The sequence below is a fragment of the Sapajus apella genome, unplaced genomic scaffold (genome assembly GCF_009761245.1).
Source record: "Sapajus apella isolate SASKATOON/1434 unplaced genomic scaffold, GSC_monkey_1.0 scaffold31, whole genome shotgun sequence".
Classification (NCBI taxonomy): Eukaryota; Metazoa; Chordata; class Mammalia; order Primates; family Cebidae; genus Sapajus; species Sapajus apella.
In genome coordinates, this window is record NW_022436971.1 from 23,938,305 (window position 1) to 23,957,581 (window position 19,277).

The window sequence follows — 19,277 nt, forward strand, 5'->3', positions numbered from 1 at the left end:
GTGCTGTGTGCAGGAGTGGTGTGTGTGCTGTGTGCATGAGTGGTGTGTGTGGGTGTGGTGTGTGTGCTGTGCACACAAGTGGTATGCACATGTGGTATGTGTGCTGTGTGCACGAGTGGTGTGCGTGGGTGTGGTGTGTGTGCTGTGCACATGAGTGGTATGCACATGTGGTGTGTGTGCTGTGTGCACAAGTGGTATATATATGTGATGTGTGTGCTGTGTGCATGAGTGGTGTGCACATGTGGTGTGTGTGCTATGTGCATAAATGGTGTGCATGGGTGTGGTGTGTGTGCTGTGTGCACGTGTGGTGTGTGCATGTGGTATGTGCACATGTGGTGTGTGTGTGGTGTGTGTGCATGTGGTGTGTGTGCATGTGGTGTCTGTGTGGGGTACGTGTGGTGTGTGCGTGTGTGTCTACATGCTTCCTAAGCACTATTAGATTCAAGGGCTTCACAGACTGTGCGGTCTATATTGGTATAATTCACAGCTATATATTTACACTTAAAAACTTATATTACGAAACTGTATGCTTACTTGAGGGTAATAACATTTTTATATTTCAGAGCTCTGGGAAGCTGAACTGCCAATGGACCATTTTGGATCAATGCATACGGTTTAGAGTAACATCTGGATTCCTTAAATTGCAGCCTAATGGTAAATCTATATGGGGATACACAGAGACAGAAAGACAGAGACAGACAGAGGGAGAGACACAGAGTCGGAGAGAGAGAGACAAAGACAGACACAGATGCAGAGAAAGATACACAGAGAGAGGGAGAGATAGAAAGACAGAGAGAGGGAGAGACAGAGAGAGTCAGAGAGAGAGACAAAGACAGACACAGATGCAGAGAGAGATACAGAGAGAAAGTGAGAGACAGAGATAGAGACAGAGACAGGGAGACAGGGAGAGCTACGGAGGGAGGAGCTGCAGCATCCGGAATGTACAAGGAGATGATGCCAGATGAAGCACACAGGGTTTGACTGTTAGTTTTTTACTGCTTTCAAATAGTTTAAATGACCAAGAAACCATAACAAAACACGGCAAAGCCAAGTGGCTGAGACAGAGCACAGACTCTGTGGCCAGATGAGGTCTGCAGAGAAGGTTCTGCCATTTAAGTACTTAACAATGACCTCAGAGACCACCTGCAACACTCAGAGCCACTCGAGACTCAAAGAGCCAAGTGAGACTCAGACAGCCACGCAAGAGTCACAGAGCCACAAGAGACTCACAGAGCCACATGAGACTCACAGAACCACACAAGAACGGAGACTCACTCACAGAGCCACACGAGAACAGAGACTCACTCACAGAGCCACGAGACTCACAGAACCACACAAGAACAGAGACTCGCTCACAGAGCCACACAAAAACAGAGACTCACTCACAGAGCCACACGAGAACAGAGACTCACTCACAGAGCCACGTGAGACTCACAGAGCCACAAGAGACTCACAGAGCCACATGAGACTCACAGAACCATGCGAGACTCATAAAGCCACACGAGAACAGACTCACTCACAGAGCCACATGAGACTCACAGAGCCACGTGAGAATCACAGAGCCACGTGAGAACAGAGACTCTGGGAAACTGGGTTTCTAGTTCGAGTCAGCCTAGCTAAAGACACAATCTGCTAGTGACATCTGTCCTTGCCTCTCCAATCACTGTTCCCACCAGAATGGGAGGGCTGGTGATTCACACTGGGGAGAAGACCAGGGAGAATACGCCCCCTGCACTCTGGATTTTCAGTACATTGTAATAATACTCTGGCATCAAATACAGTTAATACAACCCACGGTCTCTTAAAAGAGGATTTTAAATAAAAAATTCTCAAAGGTGATCCTCAGTCATATTTGCGGACTATTTTGTTTACATATGACCTCCATTTGTGAAAGTGAGACTCAAATGAGAAAACAAAACGAGGGGAGGGGCTGTTCAGTGTGTTGCTACAATGAGAACACCGATTTTATTGATCTATTTATATGACAGTAGGTGTCCACAATGAAACAGTTATGATGCCTCAAGGTGGGGCTCTGATACTGTGTGCCCTTTCAATTGTCTCAGGGATCAAATTATAGGCTGGACAGAAGGGCACCGTAAACCTCAAAGGAGCTTACACACTTTAGCAACTCCAGGGGCGCATTATCTCTGCGATGCTGCAGTCGGTTTAGCAGCCGGGCCTTGCTGAGCTGAGTTCGCATCCCAAGGCAGGACATAACTTCTGTGAAGACCCACGGCAGAGAAACCTGTCCAACCATCTTAAACCCTTGCTAGTTAATGGTTATTGACTTGGGGTCGGCCTACTAGGATTTGAAGATTCCCTGAGTTCTACGGAAGGCCAACTGGTAAACAGGCTGTGCAGGCAACACTTGGAGTTACACGGGTCCACGGCAGGGCCTCCGACCCCTCAGCCCCTTCCTGCGTCCCCAGTGTCAGTGGGAAGTGGTCCAGGCCACCTCCTCCGAGTCTTCCAACACTTCTGTGATCAGCTGGCATGAATATCGCAGCTCTGCTCAAAAACAAAATCAGCCCAGCCAATCAGGTGTTCACCTCTGGGACTCGAACTTGAAAATATGGAGCAAATTAGCTGCAAATGTTAAAGAACATGATTACATGTGTTTTGAGGAGAATTCAATCAGTATTCACGCAAATGTTCAGTTGCGGTAAGCCTGAAGTGTTGGTTTATTTTAAAACCTTGCGACTACAGGCAATGTGATGCCCTATGTGATCTGTGACGTCCTATGATATCTCTGGGGCAGCAAACGTGCATTAGCAGAGGAAGTGAATCTGGATGGAGGGCGGAGTTTGCTGATTGGAGTCTGGACACTGCACCACCGTCAAGTGTTGGTTTGCCGATGCCCCGGGGACATGTGCGTCATGTGCATCAGGGGAGCTGAGTGGAGGCAGACAGGGCTCACTGCACTGAATGTGCAGCTTTTCCATAAGTCTAAAATTATTCTCAAGTAAAACGCTTACTTAGAAAGCCGTCCTTATCAATGAGAAGACAGGCCAATTTTTACTGTCTTGATGTCTGGAGGTGAAACTTGGTTTTATCTTTTCATTTACTGTTAGTGGAAGAAAGTCCCATCATCAACACTGTATGTGACATGTATCCAAACTTTGTAGGTACCTGAAGCTATCAGGTTTTTGGTTTGCTTGCAGTTCTGACGGTCAGGCTCCCAAAAGTAAAGCTGTTTAAACAATAAGCTTCTAGACGTTATATGTTACATTCGGTCACTTTGGAGAGAATGGTATGGTGACAACTGGAAATGAGATTGCAGAACTATAGCCTTCAGCCATAAATTTATATTATGGAAACCACTAAAGCAGGCTACTTATTTTTAAAATAAAACTTGGGAGTCATCAGAGAAAGAAAACATTTAAAATTTAGAAATTAGAAACGTCTAAAATGAAGGGTGGTATTTTGTTTGTTTTTTGGCTTCTTCAACCATTTAACTGATCCTCTGAGACACAGAGCCTTTGTCGCCAACCTCCAAAGCAGCTGACATCTGAGGAAGGCATCAGCTCTACAATATCTTAATGGCTATTTGAACTAAAGGAAAGAAATGGATTATTTATAAATCTGGAGCAAGAAATAAGCAATCTACAAGCAGAATCTTTTCCAACCATGTAGAAACAGCTAATGCCAAGACCAAGCCCACTGCCTCTGTCCTCTTGCAAATACCAGGCATGGCTTTCCCTCCTTACAGGACCAGGCCCCTGGCAGCCCCCTCACTGCAGTGTCAAAGGCATCCTTACCGGAGGAGAACTGAACACGTAGAAGGATGGGCCCTTCAGTGCCAGGAACTTGGGTCTGCAGGTTTGAGAGGCGTCAGCTCCATGGAGTGTCTCATTTACCCACCCCATATGCACGACCTGCAGAGGGAAATCTTTGAAAATTAAAAAGCAAGTCTTAAAGAGGGAATATTGTCACAGGAGCAGAGTGAAGCCCCTTGAGCGAGCCAGGCCCCCACAGGCCAACACACCCAGAATCAGGTGGGAGAGATGTGGAGATGTCCGAGTTTCCAGATCAAGTTCACACAATAGGACTGAATCACATCTTGGATTAAAAATTCAGTTTTGCACTGGGCCAGGTTTTACATATGAGCACTTTCAGTTTTGGCCAATGGACTTCTCAGCTGCCTGAGAGTTATTGCTTTCATCTATCTTTTATGAGATTATATTGAAATATATTAGAGGTTAGTATTTCAGATTTTTCTATGAGGTAGTGAAAACAGTTAATTATATTTTTCATCTATAGTGAACACAGAAGTTGGCACATGTGGAAAAATAATTGTTACTCTTTATGGTTCAACTTGTTAACAACACTGAAATAATGATAATTGATTCTTAAAATGTGCAGTGAATATTTTTAGCTGTATGATATAAAATCCAAACTATAAAAATCAGAATATGATTCAAAAACATTTTAATAGTAATGCAATTTAAGAATCCAGTGCATGAATTCAAACTAATATGAAGGAGAAATCCAATTTACCTAAAATTTTAATGTAACACATATTTTGTAGTAAGTGGTAGGAGTGAATTCAGTGAAGTTTTTTCATTTCCTTATTCTGCTATTTAAAGGAAACCAACTAACATATGCTTACAAAGTAAAAACTTAAAACACTAATTTTTTAAAAGAAATTAAAAATAAATTGTCACAAAGATCCCAACCACTTTACCAAATGACACTGACCTATGAGCTATTTTTAAATTTTATTTTACTTTAAGTTCTGGGGTACATGTGCAGACCTTGCAGAATTGTTACATAGGTATACACATGCCATGGTGGTTTGCTGCATCCATCCCCCCGTCACCTACATTAGGTTGATGTTATTGCTCCCAAATCTCCCCACCCCCTGCTATCCCTTCCATAGCCCCCCAATCCCCCAAAAGGCCCCAGTGTGTGATGCTCCCCTCCCTGTGTCTATGTGTTCTCATTGTTCAACAACCACTTATGAGTGAGAACACACGGTGTTTGGTTTTCTGTTCCTGTGTCAGTCTGCTGAGAATGATGGTTTCCAGATCCATCCATGTCCCTGCAAAGGACATGAACGCATCCTTTTTTATGACTGCATAGTATTCCATGGTGATATGTGCCACATTTTCTTCATCCAGTCTATCATTGATGGGCATTTGGGTTGGATCCAAGTCTTTGCTATTGTAAACAGTGCCACAGTGAACATACGCATGCATGTGTCTTTATAATACAATGATTTATAACCCTTTGGGTATATACCCAGTAATAGGATTGCTGGATCAAATGGTATTTCTATTTCCAGATCCCTGAGGAATTGCCACACTGTCTTCCATAATGGTTGAACTAATTTACACTCCCACCAACAGTATAAAAGTGTTCCTCTTTCTCCACATCCTCTCCAGCATCTATTGCCTCCAGATTTTTTAATGATCACCATTCTAACTGGCGTGAGATGGTATCTCAATGTGGTTTTGATTTGCATTTCTCTAATGACCAGTGATGATGAGCATTGTTTCTTTTTCATATGTTTGTTGGACGCATAAATGTCTTCTTTTGGAAAGTGTTCATATCTTTCATCCACTTTTTGATGGGGCTGTTCGTTTTTGTTTTTTTTTTTTTTTCCTTGTAAATTTGTTTTGTTCTTTGTAGATTCTGGATATTAGCTCTTTATCAGATGGGTAGCCTGCAAAAATTTTTTGCCATTCTGTTGGTTGTGAGTTCACTCTAATGATTACTTCTTTTGCTGTGCAGAAGCTCTTAAATTTAATCAGATCCCATTTGTCTATTTTGGCTTTTGTTGCCATTGCTTTTGTGTTTTAGTCATGAAGTCCTTACCTATGCCTATGTCCTGAATGGTATTTCCTAGGTTTTCTTCTAGGGTTTTTATGGTGTTAAGTCTTAGGTTTAAATCTTTAATCCATCTGGAGTTAATTTTTGTATAAGGTGTAAGGAAGGGGGTCCAGTTTCAGCTTTCTGCACATGGCTAGCCAGTTTCCCCAGCACCATTTATTAAACAGGGAATCCTTTCCCCATTGTTTGTTTTTGTCAGGTTTGTCAAAGATCAGATGGTTGTAGATGTGTGGTATTGCTTCTGAGGCTTCTGTTCTGATCCATTGGTCTATATTTCTGTTTTGGTACCAGTACCATACTGTTTGGATTACTGTAACCTTGTAGTATAGTTTGAAGTCAGGTAGCATGATGCCCCTAGCTTTATTCTTTTTGCTTAGGATTGTCTTGGCTATGTGGGCTCTTTTTTGGTTCCATGAAGTTTAAAGTGTTTTTTTCCAGTTCTGTGGAGAAGGTCATTGGTAGCTTGATGAGGATAGCATCAAATCTATAAATTACTTTGGGTAGTATGGCCATTTTCACAAAATGGCCTATCCATGAGCATGGAAGGTTTTTCCATCTGTTTGTGTCCTATTTCCTTGAGCAGTGGTTTGTAGTTCTCCTTGAAGAGGTCCTTTACATCCTTCGTTAGTTGTATTCCTAGGTATTTTATTCTCTTTGTAGCAATTGTGAATGGGAGTTTGCTCTTGATTTGGCTCTCTGTCATTGGTATATAGGAATGCTTGTGATTTTTGCACATTGGTTTTGTATCCTGAGACTTGCTGAAGTTGCTTATCATCTTGAGGAGATTTTGGGCTGAGATGATGGGGTCTTCTAAATATACAATCATGTAGCCTGCAAATAGAGACAATCTGACTTCCTCTTTTCCTAATTGAATACCTGTTATTTCTTTTTCTTGCCTGATTGCTCTGGCTAGAACTTCCAATACTATGTTGAATAGGAGTGGTGAGAGAGGGCACCCTTGTCTAGTGCCAGATTTCAAAGGGAATGCTTCCAGTTTTCAGTATGATACTGGCTGTGGGTTTGTCATAAATAGCTTTTATTATTTTTAGATATGTTCCATGGATACCTAGTTTATTAAGACTTTTTTGCATAAAGGGCTGTTGAATTTTGTTGAAGGCCTTCTCTGCATCTGTTGAGATGATCATGTGGTTTTTGTCTTTGGTTCTGTTTATGTGATGGCTTATGTTTATAGATTTGCATATGGTGAACCAGCCTTGCATCCCTGGGATGAAGCCTACCTGATTGTGATGGACAAGCTTTTTGATGTGCTGTTGCATCTGGTTTGCCAGTATTTCACTGAAGGTTTTTGCATCGATGTTCATCGTGGATATTGGCCTGAAATTTTCTTTTTTAGTTGCGTCTCTGCCAAGTTTTATCAGGATGATGTTGGTCTCATAAAATGAATTAGAAGGATTCCCTCTTTTTCTATTGTTTGGAACAGTTTCAGAAGGAATGGTACAAGCTCCTCTTTGTATGACTGGTAGAATTCAGCTATGAACCCAACTGGACCTGAACTTTTTTTGGTTGGTAGGCTATTAATTGCTGCCCCAACTTCAGACCTAACTATTGGTCTATTCAAGGATTCAACTTCTTCCTGGTTTATTCTTGGGAAAGTGCAAGTCCCCAGGAATTTATCCATTTCTTCTAGATTTACTGGTTTATGTGCATAGAGTTGTTTGTAGTAATCTCTGATGGTAGTTTGTATTTCTGTGGAATCGGTGGTGGTACCCCCTTTATCTTTTTTTTGTTTTGTTTTGTCTTTTTGAGACTGAGTCTCACTCTGTCACCGGGCACTAGGCTGGAGTGCAGTGGTGCAATGTCGAATCACTGCAACCTCTGCCTCCCGGGTTCAAGCAATTCTCCTGTCTCACCCTCCCGAGTAGCTGGGACTACAGGCATGCGCCACCACATCCAGCTAATTTTTGTATTATTATTATTATTTTTTATAGTAGAGACGGGGTTTCACCATGTTGGCCAGATGGTCTCAATCTCTTGACCTTGTGATCTGCCCGCCTTGGCCTCCCAAAGTGCTGGGATTACAGGTGTAAGCCACCACGTCTGGCCCCCTTTATCATTTTTTATTGCATCTATTCTATTCTTCTCTCTTTTCCTTTTTTATTAGTCTGGCTAGTGGTCTATTTATTTTGCTGATCTTTTCAAAATAACAGCTCCTTGATTTATTGATTTTTTGAAGGTTCTAACCCTAACCCTAACCCTATCCTTATGAAGTATCAAAAGGTGAGAACCAGCCGGGACCTGGACACCCCTCAAGTGTGCATGCCCCACACACCCACAAAGTACTCTCTGCCAGAGCCACCCAGGTGAGCCCAGTCACAGCCAGCATGGACTCCAGGGAGGCACATCCCATTTCTGTTATTTACTTGATAAACTCCAGACAGTCTTTACTCTTAAACTTGATGAAAGACGTCCTCGGAAGTCGAGATGCTGGACGACAGAATCGGATTTCTACAAACAGTATTTCTAGCAATGGGAAAGAAAATTTCTAGTACTGCTCTACAAGGCGGGGGCACTGTAGCCGAACTGCTGACATCATCATGGTTCTCAGTGTTGAATATGAATCGCCTAATGCATTAAATGTTTTAATTCTGTCTTTCTTGACTGTTCTGGATTTACAGGGCTTTTAGAAGTAACCCAAATATTTCAGTGGATCAAGAACTTCCAAGTTTCTTATGGGATACACTTACGTCCCACGTAGGCTCAGGAACCTCATTGATGTGGTGTGGTATTAATGTTGTAATAACACAAGACAACTTTACTTCCCCAGAGACCCTCTCCAGCAAAGCACATTTAACATGGCCAAGGCTCTCTTTCTCCATCATGAAATGGGGTAGAATTACAGAGCTCATGGGAGAATTGTGGGAATTTAACGGTGTACCGTAGGAAGCTCCTCCTAAGGCACTAGCTGGGGCAAAGGCCAAGGACATTCAGTCCCTGCAAAACCCACTAACATGTATTTACTCCTCCAGTGTCTTCTGAATTTGAAATCAAACTCACAGATTATTTAAAAATACCTAATAGATTTTTTCCCTTTTTTGTCTGGTTGGGTCACATAGGTATATTTTTGTGGGTTATATATAACACTAGCATTTATATTATGTAAATCATAAAAATCTCCATTTAAAATGCATTTTTTCTAGCTAATGTAGCAGATGCTTGATGTTTCCATAATTAACATGAATTCAATGTGTGATTAATTCTAACTCACTACTACACAAGTGCAGTGATTTGTACAGTTGAAGATAGGATTCATTGGAAGCACAGTTACTAAAAACAATTAATGGCAAACACAGTGGCTTCAGCACAGTCATGAAAAGAATACTATGCTGGCAGCTTGTTCCACAAGAAAAGAGTTCACATTCCAGGAAGACCAGGCGCACGGCCCTGAGCAGGCTGCCCAGGCATCCCACGCGCACCTGAGTGCACTGCCAGAGCTCAAGGGGGCCGAATCGGATGAGGTTTCACGGCAACGATGACCATAGGGCCCAAATCCAAATCTTCATGAGCAGCTGGCCGCTGGATAATTGCAGCAGGGAAAAATAAGCTTATCGTATTTGTCAGGATGGCTGAATGGATTAGCCATCAAAGTGTGGAACCAGAATTTCGAGAAAATGTAGGAAATTGCTTGAGTCCTATATTATTGCCAACTCTTAAGAATCAGCAGTGGGCACAAGTCTGGTTTGACCCCATATTATGAGGAGTCACACCAGGATCCTTGTCAAATCACAAAGTTAGTAAGAGGCAGGGAGAGAGAATAATCACATCCAGAAACAAGAATAGAACAAAAAAATGAGGAAATGGCATCCACATCCCTCTCTGTATAGATCCCTGGCAACAAGGTCTGAGATTCTGTAAAACTCGTAAAACAAATATTTCTTCTGGTGAGAAATTCTAAGGGTCAAAGCCTAATTAGATTCATATGGGATAGAGTCATGTTTTTCTTTTGCCTGTAGGGCAGACAAACTCTGCTGGTTTTACCTCCTTCATTTTTAAATCATATGTTCACATGCTGTCAAGATTTCCTGATCTTCCTCTTTCTGTTCACGAAACACTTAATCAAACACTGCAATTTAGATTTCACAAGGGAGAAGCTATGAATAGGAAACTGATGTGCAGGAACTTAACTAAGACGTGACCCTCAGGAACATCTGAGCACAGAGGAGAGGTGTGTGAGTGACTGATTCGCATTACAGGTAGATTGCGGGCAAGCAGAAAGTGGAAAGTATACATTCTTGAATCTTGGCTAAAATAGAGAACTTGGGGTTCTTTTTCTAGGATGGCAGCAGCAAGCCTTCTTTCAGGAGAACTTGATCAAGGGATGGAATTACCATCTCATTCTGATTCAGTAGGAGTTCCTCTGTTTCTGAGGAGCCGCAGGTACAGCTGCGATCCAAGCCCCCAGACCCAGGAGGCCCGGTGAGCTGTGCACACACCTCCCTTCCCCAGGGCTGTGCTTTCTTCACCCTGGGCTGGGGCAGGGTTGGGTTCTTCTTCTTTTCTGCATTGGGCTGACAAAGTGTTTGGCACAAAGTTCAAGGAGAGTTATGTATTAAGGACTGAATGAAAGCTACTGTTGGGCCAGGATGGCAATAATAGACTGTCGGTAATCTGGAATATCCTTTGGATGTGAGTTTAAATCCCACATGTAATTGAATTATGCTAGATTTAGCAAAGAAATACGTTATAGCTTTACTGTTATTAGAAACACCAGGTGCTTTCTGAATCTTTCTTAGGTATATGTAGTTTGTAAATAATTTTAAGCAAAGCTAATTTTATCTTCTGCATTATGAATTTTCTAATTACATGCTCCAAGGAGTATGTATTATACTTTTAGAAACATCTTCCTGATTACACCGCCTTAATGAAACTGAAATGTCATAACCATCAGATCAAAGAAATATGTTTTTTACTTATCTTTTCTGATCCCATTTCTGTAAGAAAGTCCTTTTCTTTTCACCCGATCAGTCAAGATAATTAGTTAAGCACCCACCGGATGATAACATGCAGCTGGTCTTTTTCTTTAGCTAGAAAAAGCCAGAATTACCTGTGTTATTTAGGGTTTTCTGCAGTGGTCAGGGATATTTGGCAATTAAGGCATCAATATCTGCCTAAATTAAAATTCAGGTTATTCAAAAATAAATGTTCTTTGGAGAGAGATCGGGCTGCTTGCTATTTGGTGGGATGAACATATGTCCATTTGCAATTGCCTTGGTATTCTTTTCAGGTTGGTCTTTGTCCCACACAAAAGTGCCCCAGTTTGTATGACAAATTATTTGGTTATTTCGTATGCCATATGTGAGAGTCTAAAAATGTATTATCCATTCTGCCCTTTGTAGTGTTCTCCTAATTCTGATTTTCATTTGTTTTTGTTTGGCAATTTCAGTGATTGTTAAACACCCTTATCTTTTCACGTAAATTTTTTTTCACACAAAATTCACATTTTTCACATTAACAATTATCTCACAATTATTTATTAATTGTTCAGAGTGAGAAAAAACATTCTTTCTGTTTTAAAGGGCTTAATGTCTTAAATTTAAACTGCTAACATCTGTACAAAGCACACCACTTTCGAGAAACCATGAAACCATCCTCCACCAAAAGTACATCCGGGTATAGCAGGGTTAGTGCTTCACCATCCGACACGACAAAGCTCCGCTCTGAGATTAATTTGCAAATACACTACTCCGAGCCTCTAAGTAAATGCAAAGTTGTATAGAACTTTTAATAAACACAACCTTAATTTACCCAGTACAATTTCTTACGTTACAGATAAAGAAATTAAGCCTCACGTGCAAATTTGTTAAAATTATAACACCAGATAAGGGTTTGGTTGGGGTTAGGTCCAGAGTTTGCCTTTTGCTTTGTCAAATCAGGACTCCAAGGTCAATGTGACACACACAAGGTTTACTACGTGGCAGAATGTCACTGAGATGAAGCAAAAACAAGGCTGCCCACTGCCTCTGAGGTCCCGGGAAGATGGTCTTCGACGTGCCGTGTTGGGAGCTGTGCTCCTACAGGTTTTATGTTTCCCTGAACCATTATTTCATCATTCTCCCTTGTGAGTTGATGATAAAGAGGATTAAATTCCAGAGTAAAAATCCAACATGGGAAGTAATTCCAGCATAGCTATGAAAGTCCAGCACATTCTCCAAATCCATAAACGCTGCGCACTCCCACACAGGCTCTCCACACGTGGGCTTCACCGACTGCCACGCAAGCTCTCCACTTGGGGACATCACTGCTTAGATGCAAGGATCTGTCTGCGAGGTGAAAACCCCTCTGAGGATCGAGCCAGGACACTGCCCTCCCGATTAACACACCGGGAGACAAGGCAGCAGCCAACGAACGTGGAGAAATACCTGAAGCTGTGGTTCCTCCTAAGACCTGGGAAGTCTCAGGTCTACCATAAAGAGGATCTCAGGAGTCATTTTGCTGACTTTGAATGTGTTAATAAAATGCAGTTTCAAATGAGAAATTATTCATGGAGACCAGGGCAAAACATTGCCCACTGTCCACCAGCCCTGGTAAACAGGGAGGGAAAAAGCTTCCTGTGTGAACTGTAGAGATACGCACTTTGTGGAAAAGTTTGAGAACGTTTGTTTCGAAAACACATAGTAGGGAAATGATATTTTATGTATAAGAATACAAAACAAATCCTATATTATTTTGAAGAATTCATCATAAAATAGCTATGTAAACAAAAATAGTTGATAATAAATTTAGGACAATATTAAAGGAGATAAAAGTTAGATTCAGAAGAACTACTAGTGTGCCTTTTCTGATTGAGACATGCTGACTAGGGAGGTTTCACTTAAAACACAGCCCTATTTTTCCTTTTTTTTTCTTTTTTTGTTGACGTTTCACTCTCGTTGCCCAGGCTGGAATGCGATGTCCCGATCTTGGCTCACCACAATCTCTGCCTCCCGGGTTCAGGCAATTCTACTGCCTAAGCCTCCCAAGTAGCTGGGATTATAGGTGCTTCCTGCCATGCCCAGCTAATTTTTTTTATTTTTATTTTTAGTAGAGACGGGGTTTCACCATGTTGGTCAGGCTAGTCTCAAACTCCTAATCTTGCGATTCATCCCCTTTGGCCTCCCAAAGTGCTGGGATCACACGTAGGAGCCACCACACTTGACCTTTTTCCCCATTCTTTCAGTAAATATTTGATAGGCAGGGGACGTGGTCTTCTGAAGTCCTCCGCTGTGAATGCAGATATCCTTGCTAAGCACTGTTTAAAGTCTTTTGTGAGCTACTTAAAGCAAACTGAACACATTTTTCTCAGTTTTCTTAACTTGAGGCTACAATGCATGCTTCCTTAAGCCCATAAGAGGTTATGAAAATCAATGAACTATAAATAAGATACTCCCTTACATTACAAGTTAAACTGTAAGTTTATGATAAACGAAACAGAAGAATAACACGGTGGGTAAAAGCTGATTTACCTGATATTCAAACAGCTTGACTGCAATAGATTTTTCCTAAGTACTCAAAGACCTGGGCAGTGAGCAGAAAATCAGGCCTCTGAATAGCTGAGGATGGATACAAAGGTAGTGATCCCCAATCAGGACTGTGTAAGGGCGCTGGGCTCCAGGTGAACAAATTGATCCTAACCACCTGCAATAACAGTCACTGGGTCAAACCCTCCTAAGAACAAAGCTTTCCTATGAAGGATTTTATTTAGGAAAATAACATAATGCTTAAAATTTCAAATTACACGGGTGTGTCATCACAAAACCCTTCTCAGCTTAAACGGTCATATCTATACCATCCTTCAAGTCGTGATTCCTTACAAAACACAACTGCCAGCAGAGAAGCCATCTATACACTGGAGATCAGAACGACTTGGGCTCTTCCCACGTAAAGAGCAGTTTTGCAGAATTAACAGGGAGGGCAGAGACCACCAAATGCAGTCTGGAACGTGCTAACGTTTTCCAATCAACATTTCCAGATCGAATTTCAAAACAACAAAGAGATTGCTTTTTGAGATTTGTTACATCATGAAGCAGAAAATGCATGTCGTACCTGGTCGGACGCAGAGCAGCATTTGTTGGCCATCTTCATCTGTGGAGACAAGGCAGAGGGTCAGTGCCACAGCCACCGGCTCCGGGACGGCTCACCTGAGCGACAGCTGGAAGTCGTCAGCCACGCTCCGTCCTGGGAAACAGGCTTCTTCAATGGCACACTTCCTATGTGAAAACCTAGCCAGAGGCCATACGAACCTGGCAGCAGCAAAAACTTCAGTAGCACACTTCAGTTACTCTTTCTCAAATATCAGCATTTCTGTGAGTGAAGTTATGGGACAGCAGATGCTTGAACTTCAACCCGAGGGAAGTGAGGAAACGATTCTGCTCTACGTAGCCTGTGCCCGCCAGTCTTCCTGTGACGGCAGTTATGGTGGTCACAATTTATACTCTTTTCTTTTAGTTCCCCCAGTGCCCTAGAGGTAGACGCTGTTTTCCCAGATTTCACCAGTGAGGAAGTGGAGGTGCAGAATCATACCCCCCACAGCCCACAGCCACAGCCAGGAGGCGGCTCGGAGCCCACATTTCCATTCTGAAGTGTTGGGGCGTCTGACTTCTCTGCTCTGCCTACGAGGGGTGATGTGTAGAACGACACAGAACTGAAGGGCCCTCCTTGTCACAAACATTTCTGCAACTGTGAGTCAAGCACCACCCTTTCTCCCCTTTCAATTCCTTCAGATCACTTTGGAATTTAAGGTGTCTCATCTGAAAGCTACAGCCTTAGGAAGGTCCTGGTGCTTCCTTGATGGTTACAGAAAGGAAGCCCCCGGGGTCTTCACAGGAGGACTCTCACATATTGCTGCTTCGCCCAGTGTTCTAATTTGACAGTCAGGTTAACATCTGTTTACTGGCCACAGGAAGACGGGAGGTTGCAAGGGAGAGGTGGGGCGGGGCCGCTGCAGGGTGGGCCGTGCCTGGTCAGTCTGCAAGCTGGACCCAGCCTCTGCAGCCTCCAGGCTATGCCTGAATGAGCAGGAATCGGGGTGCAATTACAGGGCAAGCCAGCTGGGAGGGAGCAAGGACAGCAGGGCTGGCCCAGGGCCCCTCCAGGCAGGGCCAGTCCTGCCACCATCTCTGGGGCTGTGACCACGGCTCCATGTCCCCCTCCAGACACCCACCAGGCCTCGGGACACCCATGTCTTCGGGTCATCGGTCCCACTCCAGCTCTTTTCATTTCTTTTAGTTTTAAAATGTCCTGTTTACTTTCAATATCAAACGTATCACTTATGGAGGACAGAACATTTTTTCTTTTCTGGGGGACTGCAGCACAAATTTGAGAAGTGATATTTTTGCTTGATTATGCTTTTTTCTGAAACTTCATAATGTTTCCAGGAATTATACTTTTAACCCAATTAGGTTTCCCCAACTCAAAATGTCACATTGCATCAGTACATTGGGGTAAAATATAAAATTATGACACACAACTGTTTGTGCATGAAGAGAAAGAGAGAGGAAGGGAGGGAAAGACAGAGGCAGAAGGAGGGGAGGAGGAAGACAGAGCCAGGAGGGAAATTCCCAGCTCTGGGACAGCCATACCCTCTGATTTGGAAACATTCTGACTGCTTGATTTTTAACACATTTGGTCAGAGATCTGACACACTGAAACAAGTACATGTTTCTCTATTTAGGGTCAATCATAAATCGTCAGAAATAAGATGTCTCAATTATTTTTCATGCACGAATGAGCATCGGCAGAGACTCAGAAACACAGTGCTCACGTTCTGAAGCGTCAGCTCCCTGATGTTGGCCGAGACTGCCTGCAGCCAGTCAGCGCCGTCCTGGGCAGTGGAAAACTGGAGGATCCCAGAACTGACTCCGTCCAGGGCGAGCACCTCAAACGCGTTCCACCTGGGGAGAAAGAGAGCTGTCCAGGAGGCTCCGCGGCGAGGGGAAAGGCGGAGCTAAGTTTGTCCCCCTTAGCTTCAAGGGGCTACTCAGCTGGGCTCTCCCTGGACCAGGACACGCGGCAACCGAGGGGAGCGGGCCCATCTCTGTCAGCTTCAAGGGGCTACTCAGCAGGGCTCTCCCTGGACCAGGACACGCGGCAACCGAGGGGAGCGGGCCCATCTCTGTCAGCTTCAAGGGGCTACTCAGCCGGGCTCTCCCTGGACCAGGACACGCGGCAACTGTACCACCCCCTAAGGTGCCTCTGTACAGCCAGCAGGCTCACTGAGACCACAGCCAAACCTCCAATTCCCTGAGGAGCTACTTCTAATTTGATGAAATATGAAAAGCAATTCGTCAGGGAAAGAACAGTGCTCCTGAAATTTTGGAGTATTGTCTGCAGAATTCTTAGTGGTAGTTCTTTCAAAGACCCTTTTGATGGGGCATTTAAAGCTCCTGATGGGGAGGCTGGAGCAGCCCAGCTGCCCTCCCCACTCATCATCCACCGTTCTCTAGGACTACGTGTGCTTCTGATTGACAGAGGAGCTTCGGGGTCCCCTTCCATTGCTCCATGACACTCAGCTGGCTGAGAACGCAATCATGGCAAATAATTAACAACAAACCAACTGTCTCCAACTCAGTAGCTCTTCCCCGTCATGCAACATCTCTTAAAAACGTAATTTGCATATACCTATTTGCAAAAGAGAAGCATGTTGTACACTTTTGTGTATTTTTCCTTAAGAAAATAGTGCATATCGGCTGGGCACGGTTACTCACCCCTATCATCCCAGGACTTTGGAAGACTGAGATGGGAGGATCCCTTGAGGTCAGGAGCTTGAGACCAGCCTGGCCAACACGGTGAAACACCATCTCTACTAAAAATACAAAATTTAGTCGGGCAAGGTGGCATATGCCTGTAGTCCCAGCTACTTGGGAGGCTGGAGCAGGAGCACTGTCCAAACCTGGGAGATGGAGGTTGCAGTGAGCTTAGATCATGCCACTGTACTCCAGCCTGGGCAACAGAGTGAGATCCTATCTCAAAAAAAAAAAAAAAAAAGAATGCATATCAATTTATAAGACCCATAATACTTCTATGGTCTCAAGCAGCTAATGAAGAGAAAATACAGAACAAAACAAAACAAAGCAAACACATTTTTTAAAAAGTCCTCACTAAATGATGGTTCAGTCACCTTTCGAACATGGGTGTCACCACTGCTTTCTTAGGCAAGGAGGGGCGTGGAGGGGAGGGGGCAGAAAACAGAGGCGGCGTAACACAGTTCTGCATATTTTTGAGCCAAACGTATCGGACCAGAGTTTGCTATTTTATAAATCATTCTTTTTAAAGGCAGACATCCCCGACGAGGGCCATTCTCATCCTGACTAGCGTTTCTTGAACCAGAGTGTGAGGTTTATTTACTTATAGCTGGTATTACACCTGTTGGTGATGAATAAGATACTCTGACTTTGCAAGAGGACAGAGGTGAATGAAGGTGGAGGTGAAGGCAGAGCCAGAGAGGGGAAGAAGCCGGGAAAGCAGGTCCCCCCAGGGGAGGGGCAGGCAGCTCCGCCTCCACCTTCCACAGTGTCTTCACCACTCTTTCCTGGTCTTCCCTGTGAGCACCTGCACCTCAGGATCCATCACTTCCCGAGGGGCTTTGATCCCTGGGTTTCTGCTCTAATAAATTAATCTTCGCACTTAAAATGCTGGGAGACTATTTTAGGCACATTGTGCAGCATTCCACATGAATTAGGTGCTTGTTACATATTGAGACTGATATCTATTACTTCTGTCCGAGTATCCATTAATTCTCGTTAAAGTAAGTGCTAGCTAAAAATGGGCTCACTGCCATCAGCTCTCGTTTGCTCATGTTAACCAGTGTGACATACACAAGGCAAGGCTGACCTTGATCTCCTGGTAAATAAACAGCGGGGTCAAGTAGATTATTAGGGACAGCAGCCACGTTCCCTGGCTCCCCACATGTAGAGGTCAGAGACTATTATTTTTAGGCACATTTTACATGGAGCTGCAGGACACACACAAGCACACAACTCACCAGTGAACACTGTGATAAACAGTCACATATTCAATACCCTTGGCCAACCAACCCTCAGACCAAAAACAGGCTTTAGAAGAATCCTCAAAAGGTCCCTGTGTCCCACCCTCCAATTCTCCCATCTCAGAGCTCTATGCTGTTATTCTTTCAGAAGAGGCTGTTCTTCTCCAAAGGCATGGGGAGGAGCAAGAGGTGGTGCCAATGTGGGTCACAGGCAGTTTTGCCTGGAGCCAGCGGGACTAGGGTGGGGACTGCAGGGATCCTGGAAGCAGCGTGGGGTGGGGGTCCCACTTCTCATGCATCGGGGAGGCCTGGTGGGGCCTGCAGGGACCCTGGGACAGCGTGGGGCGGGGGTCCCACCTCTGATGCATTGGGGAGGCCTGGTGGGGCCTGCAGGGACCCTGGGACAGTGTGGGGTGGGGGGTCCCACTTCTCATGAATCAGGGAGGCCTGGTGGGGCCTGCAGGGACGTGTGAGGGCGTGTGAAGGACGTGCGTGGTCCCCGCTTGGCTCCAGCTCACATGTGCTGAAGACTCTTCTCAGGGAGTTGGCCTTTCCTGATTCTCAGAGTTGGTGACATATGCACCAAGGGCACGGAAGACAACACTGGCACTCTCAATACGGTCCGTGCTGTGGTCATGCTCGTAAAGCCAGTGGTGAGAAGGAGTCCGAGTCCCGGGTCCTGACTTGCTCTGCCTTCGGATGTTTGCACTGGCACCGATGTACGGGAATAAGACGTGGGGAAGAGACGGGGACCCAGGCTCCATGAGGGACCCTTCATCACTGCTGTGGTCTTAGGAGAGGTCATCAGCTTTGCCCCCTGAGGCAGTGAAGGCACTTGCCTGAGGCTCAGAGGAGGAGCAGACAGCTGAGTCCTACAATGAAGAGCCTGCAGTCCAGGCACAATCATGCCTTAGCTGCACGAGGCAGGCTGGATGTCTGACCTTTGAGCTCAGCTTTCCTTGCCCTTATGACGGGCTTCAAACGCCAACTACACCATGAAACAGAAATACTGAGAGAAACAAATGGGATAACCTAAACAAGTTATTTGTAAGCCCATAAGTACCAATAAACACTATTAGTCTGCAATTTGCCAAAAAAAAAAGCAGTAAAAATTAAACAGTAAATGAACAGAAACTACCAAAGTTGTTGACATTAATGCTGATGACAGATACTAACATGTTAATAAAAGAGGAAAAGAAAGCTCGCAGCTGGGCCTATTGTTGGTTCACTGTTTGGCTTATTGCTTCAGGAGCCAGTTAACCAGCGAAAATCAGGCAGTCCGTGTTCACGGTGGGTGCAACATCAGATGGCACGGCAGCTCTGGGCCTTTGTTTCCCTGAGCTTCACACGCAGGGGATTCAGGCCTCCCACCCCGCTCTGTGGCTCAAAGACAGAACCTGGCCTCTCCACCCACCCCGCGCGTGGAACCCGGCCTCTCCACCCACCCCACGCGTGGAATCTGGCC

The 19,277-nt window shown here is 44.3% G+C and overlaps 1 protein-coding gene across 1 annotated transcript in view; it reads right to left on the bottom strand.

The window, feature by feature from the left end:
- SNTG2 (syntrophin gamma 2) overlaps nucleotides 1-19,277 on the bottom strand; it is a 339,371-nt gene that overhangs the window by 81,395 nt on the left and 238,699 nt on the right. The window contains exons 10-12 of the mRNA XM_032294284.1: nucleotides 15,590-15,719; nucleotides 13,873-13,911; nucleotides 3,759-3,875 (exon numbers count right to left, since the gene is read on the bottom strand). Coding sequence (XP_032150175.1) covers nucleotides 3,759-3,875; nucleotides 13,873-13,911; nucleotides 15,590-15,719 — 286 coding nt within the window. The remainder of the gene's footprint in view (nucleotides 1-3,758; nucleotides 3,876-13,872; nucleotides 13,912-15,589; nucleotides 15,720-19,277) is intronic.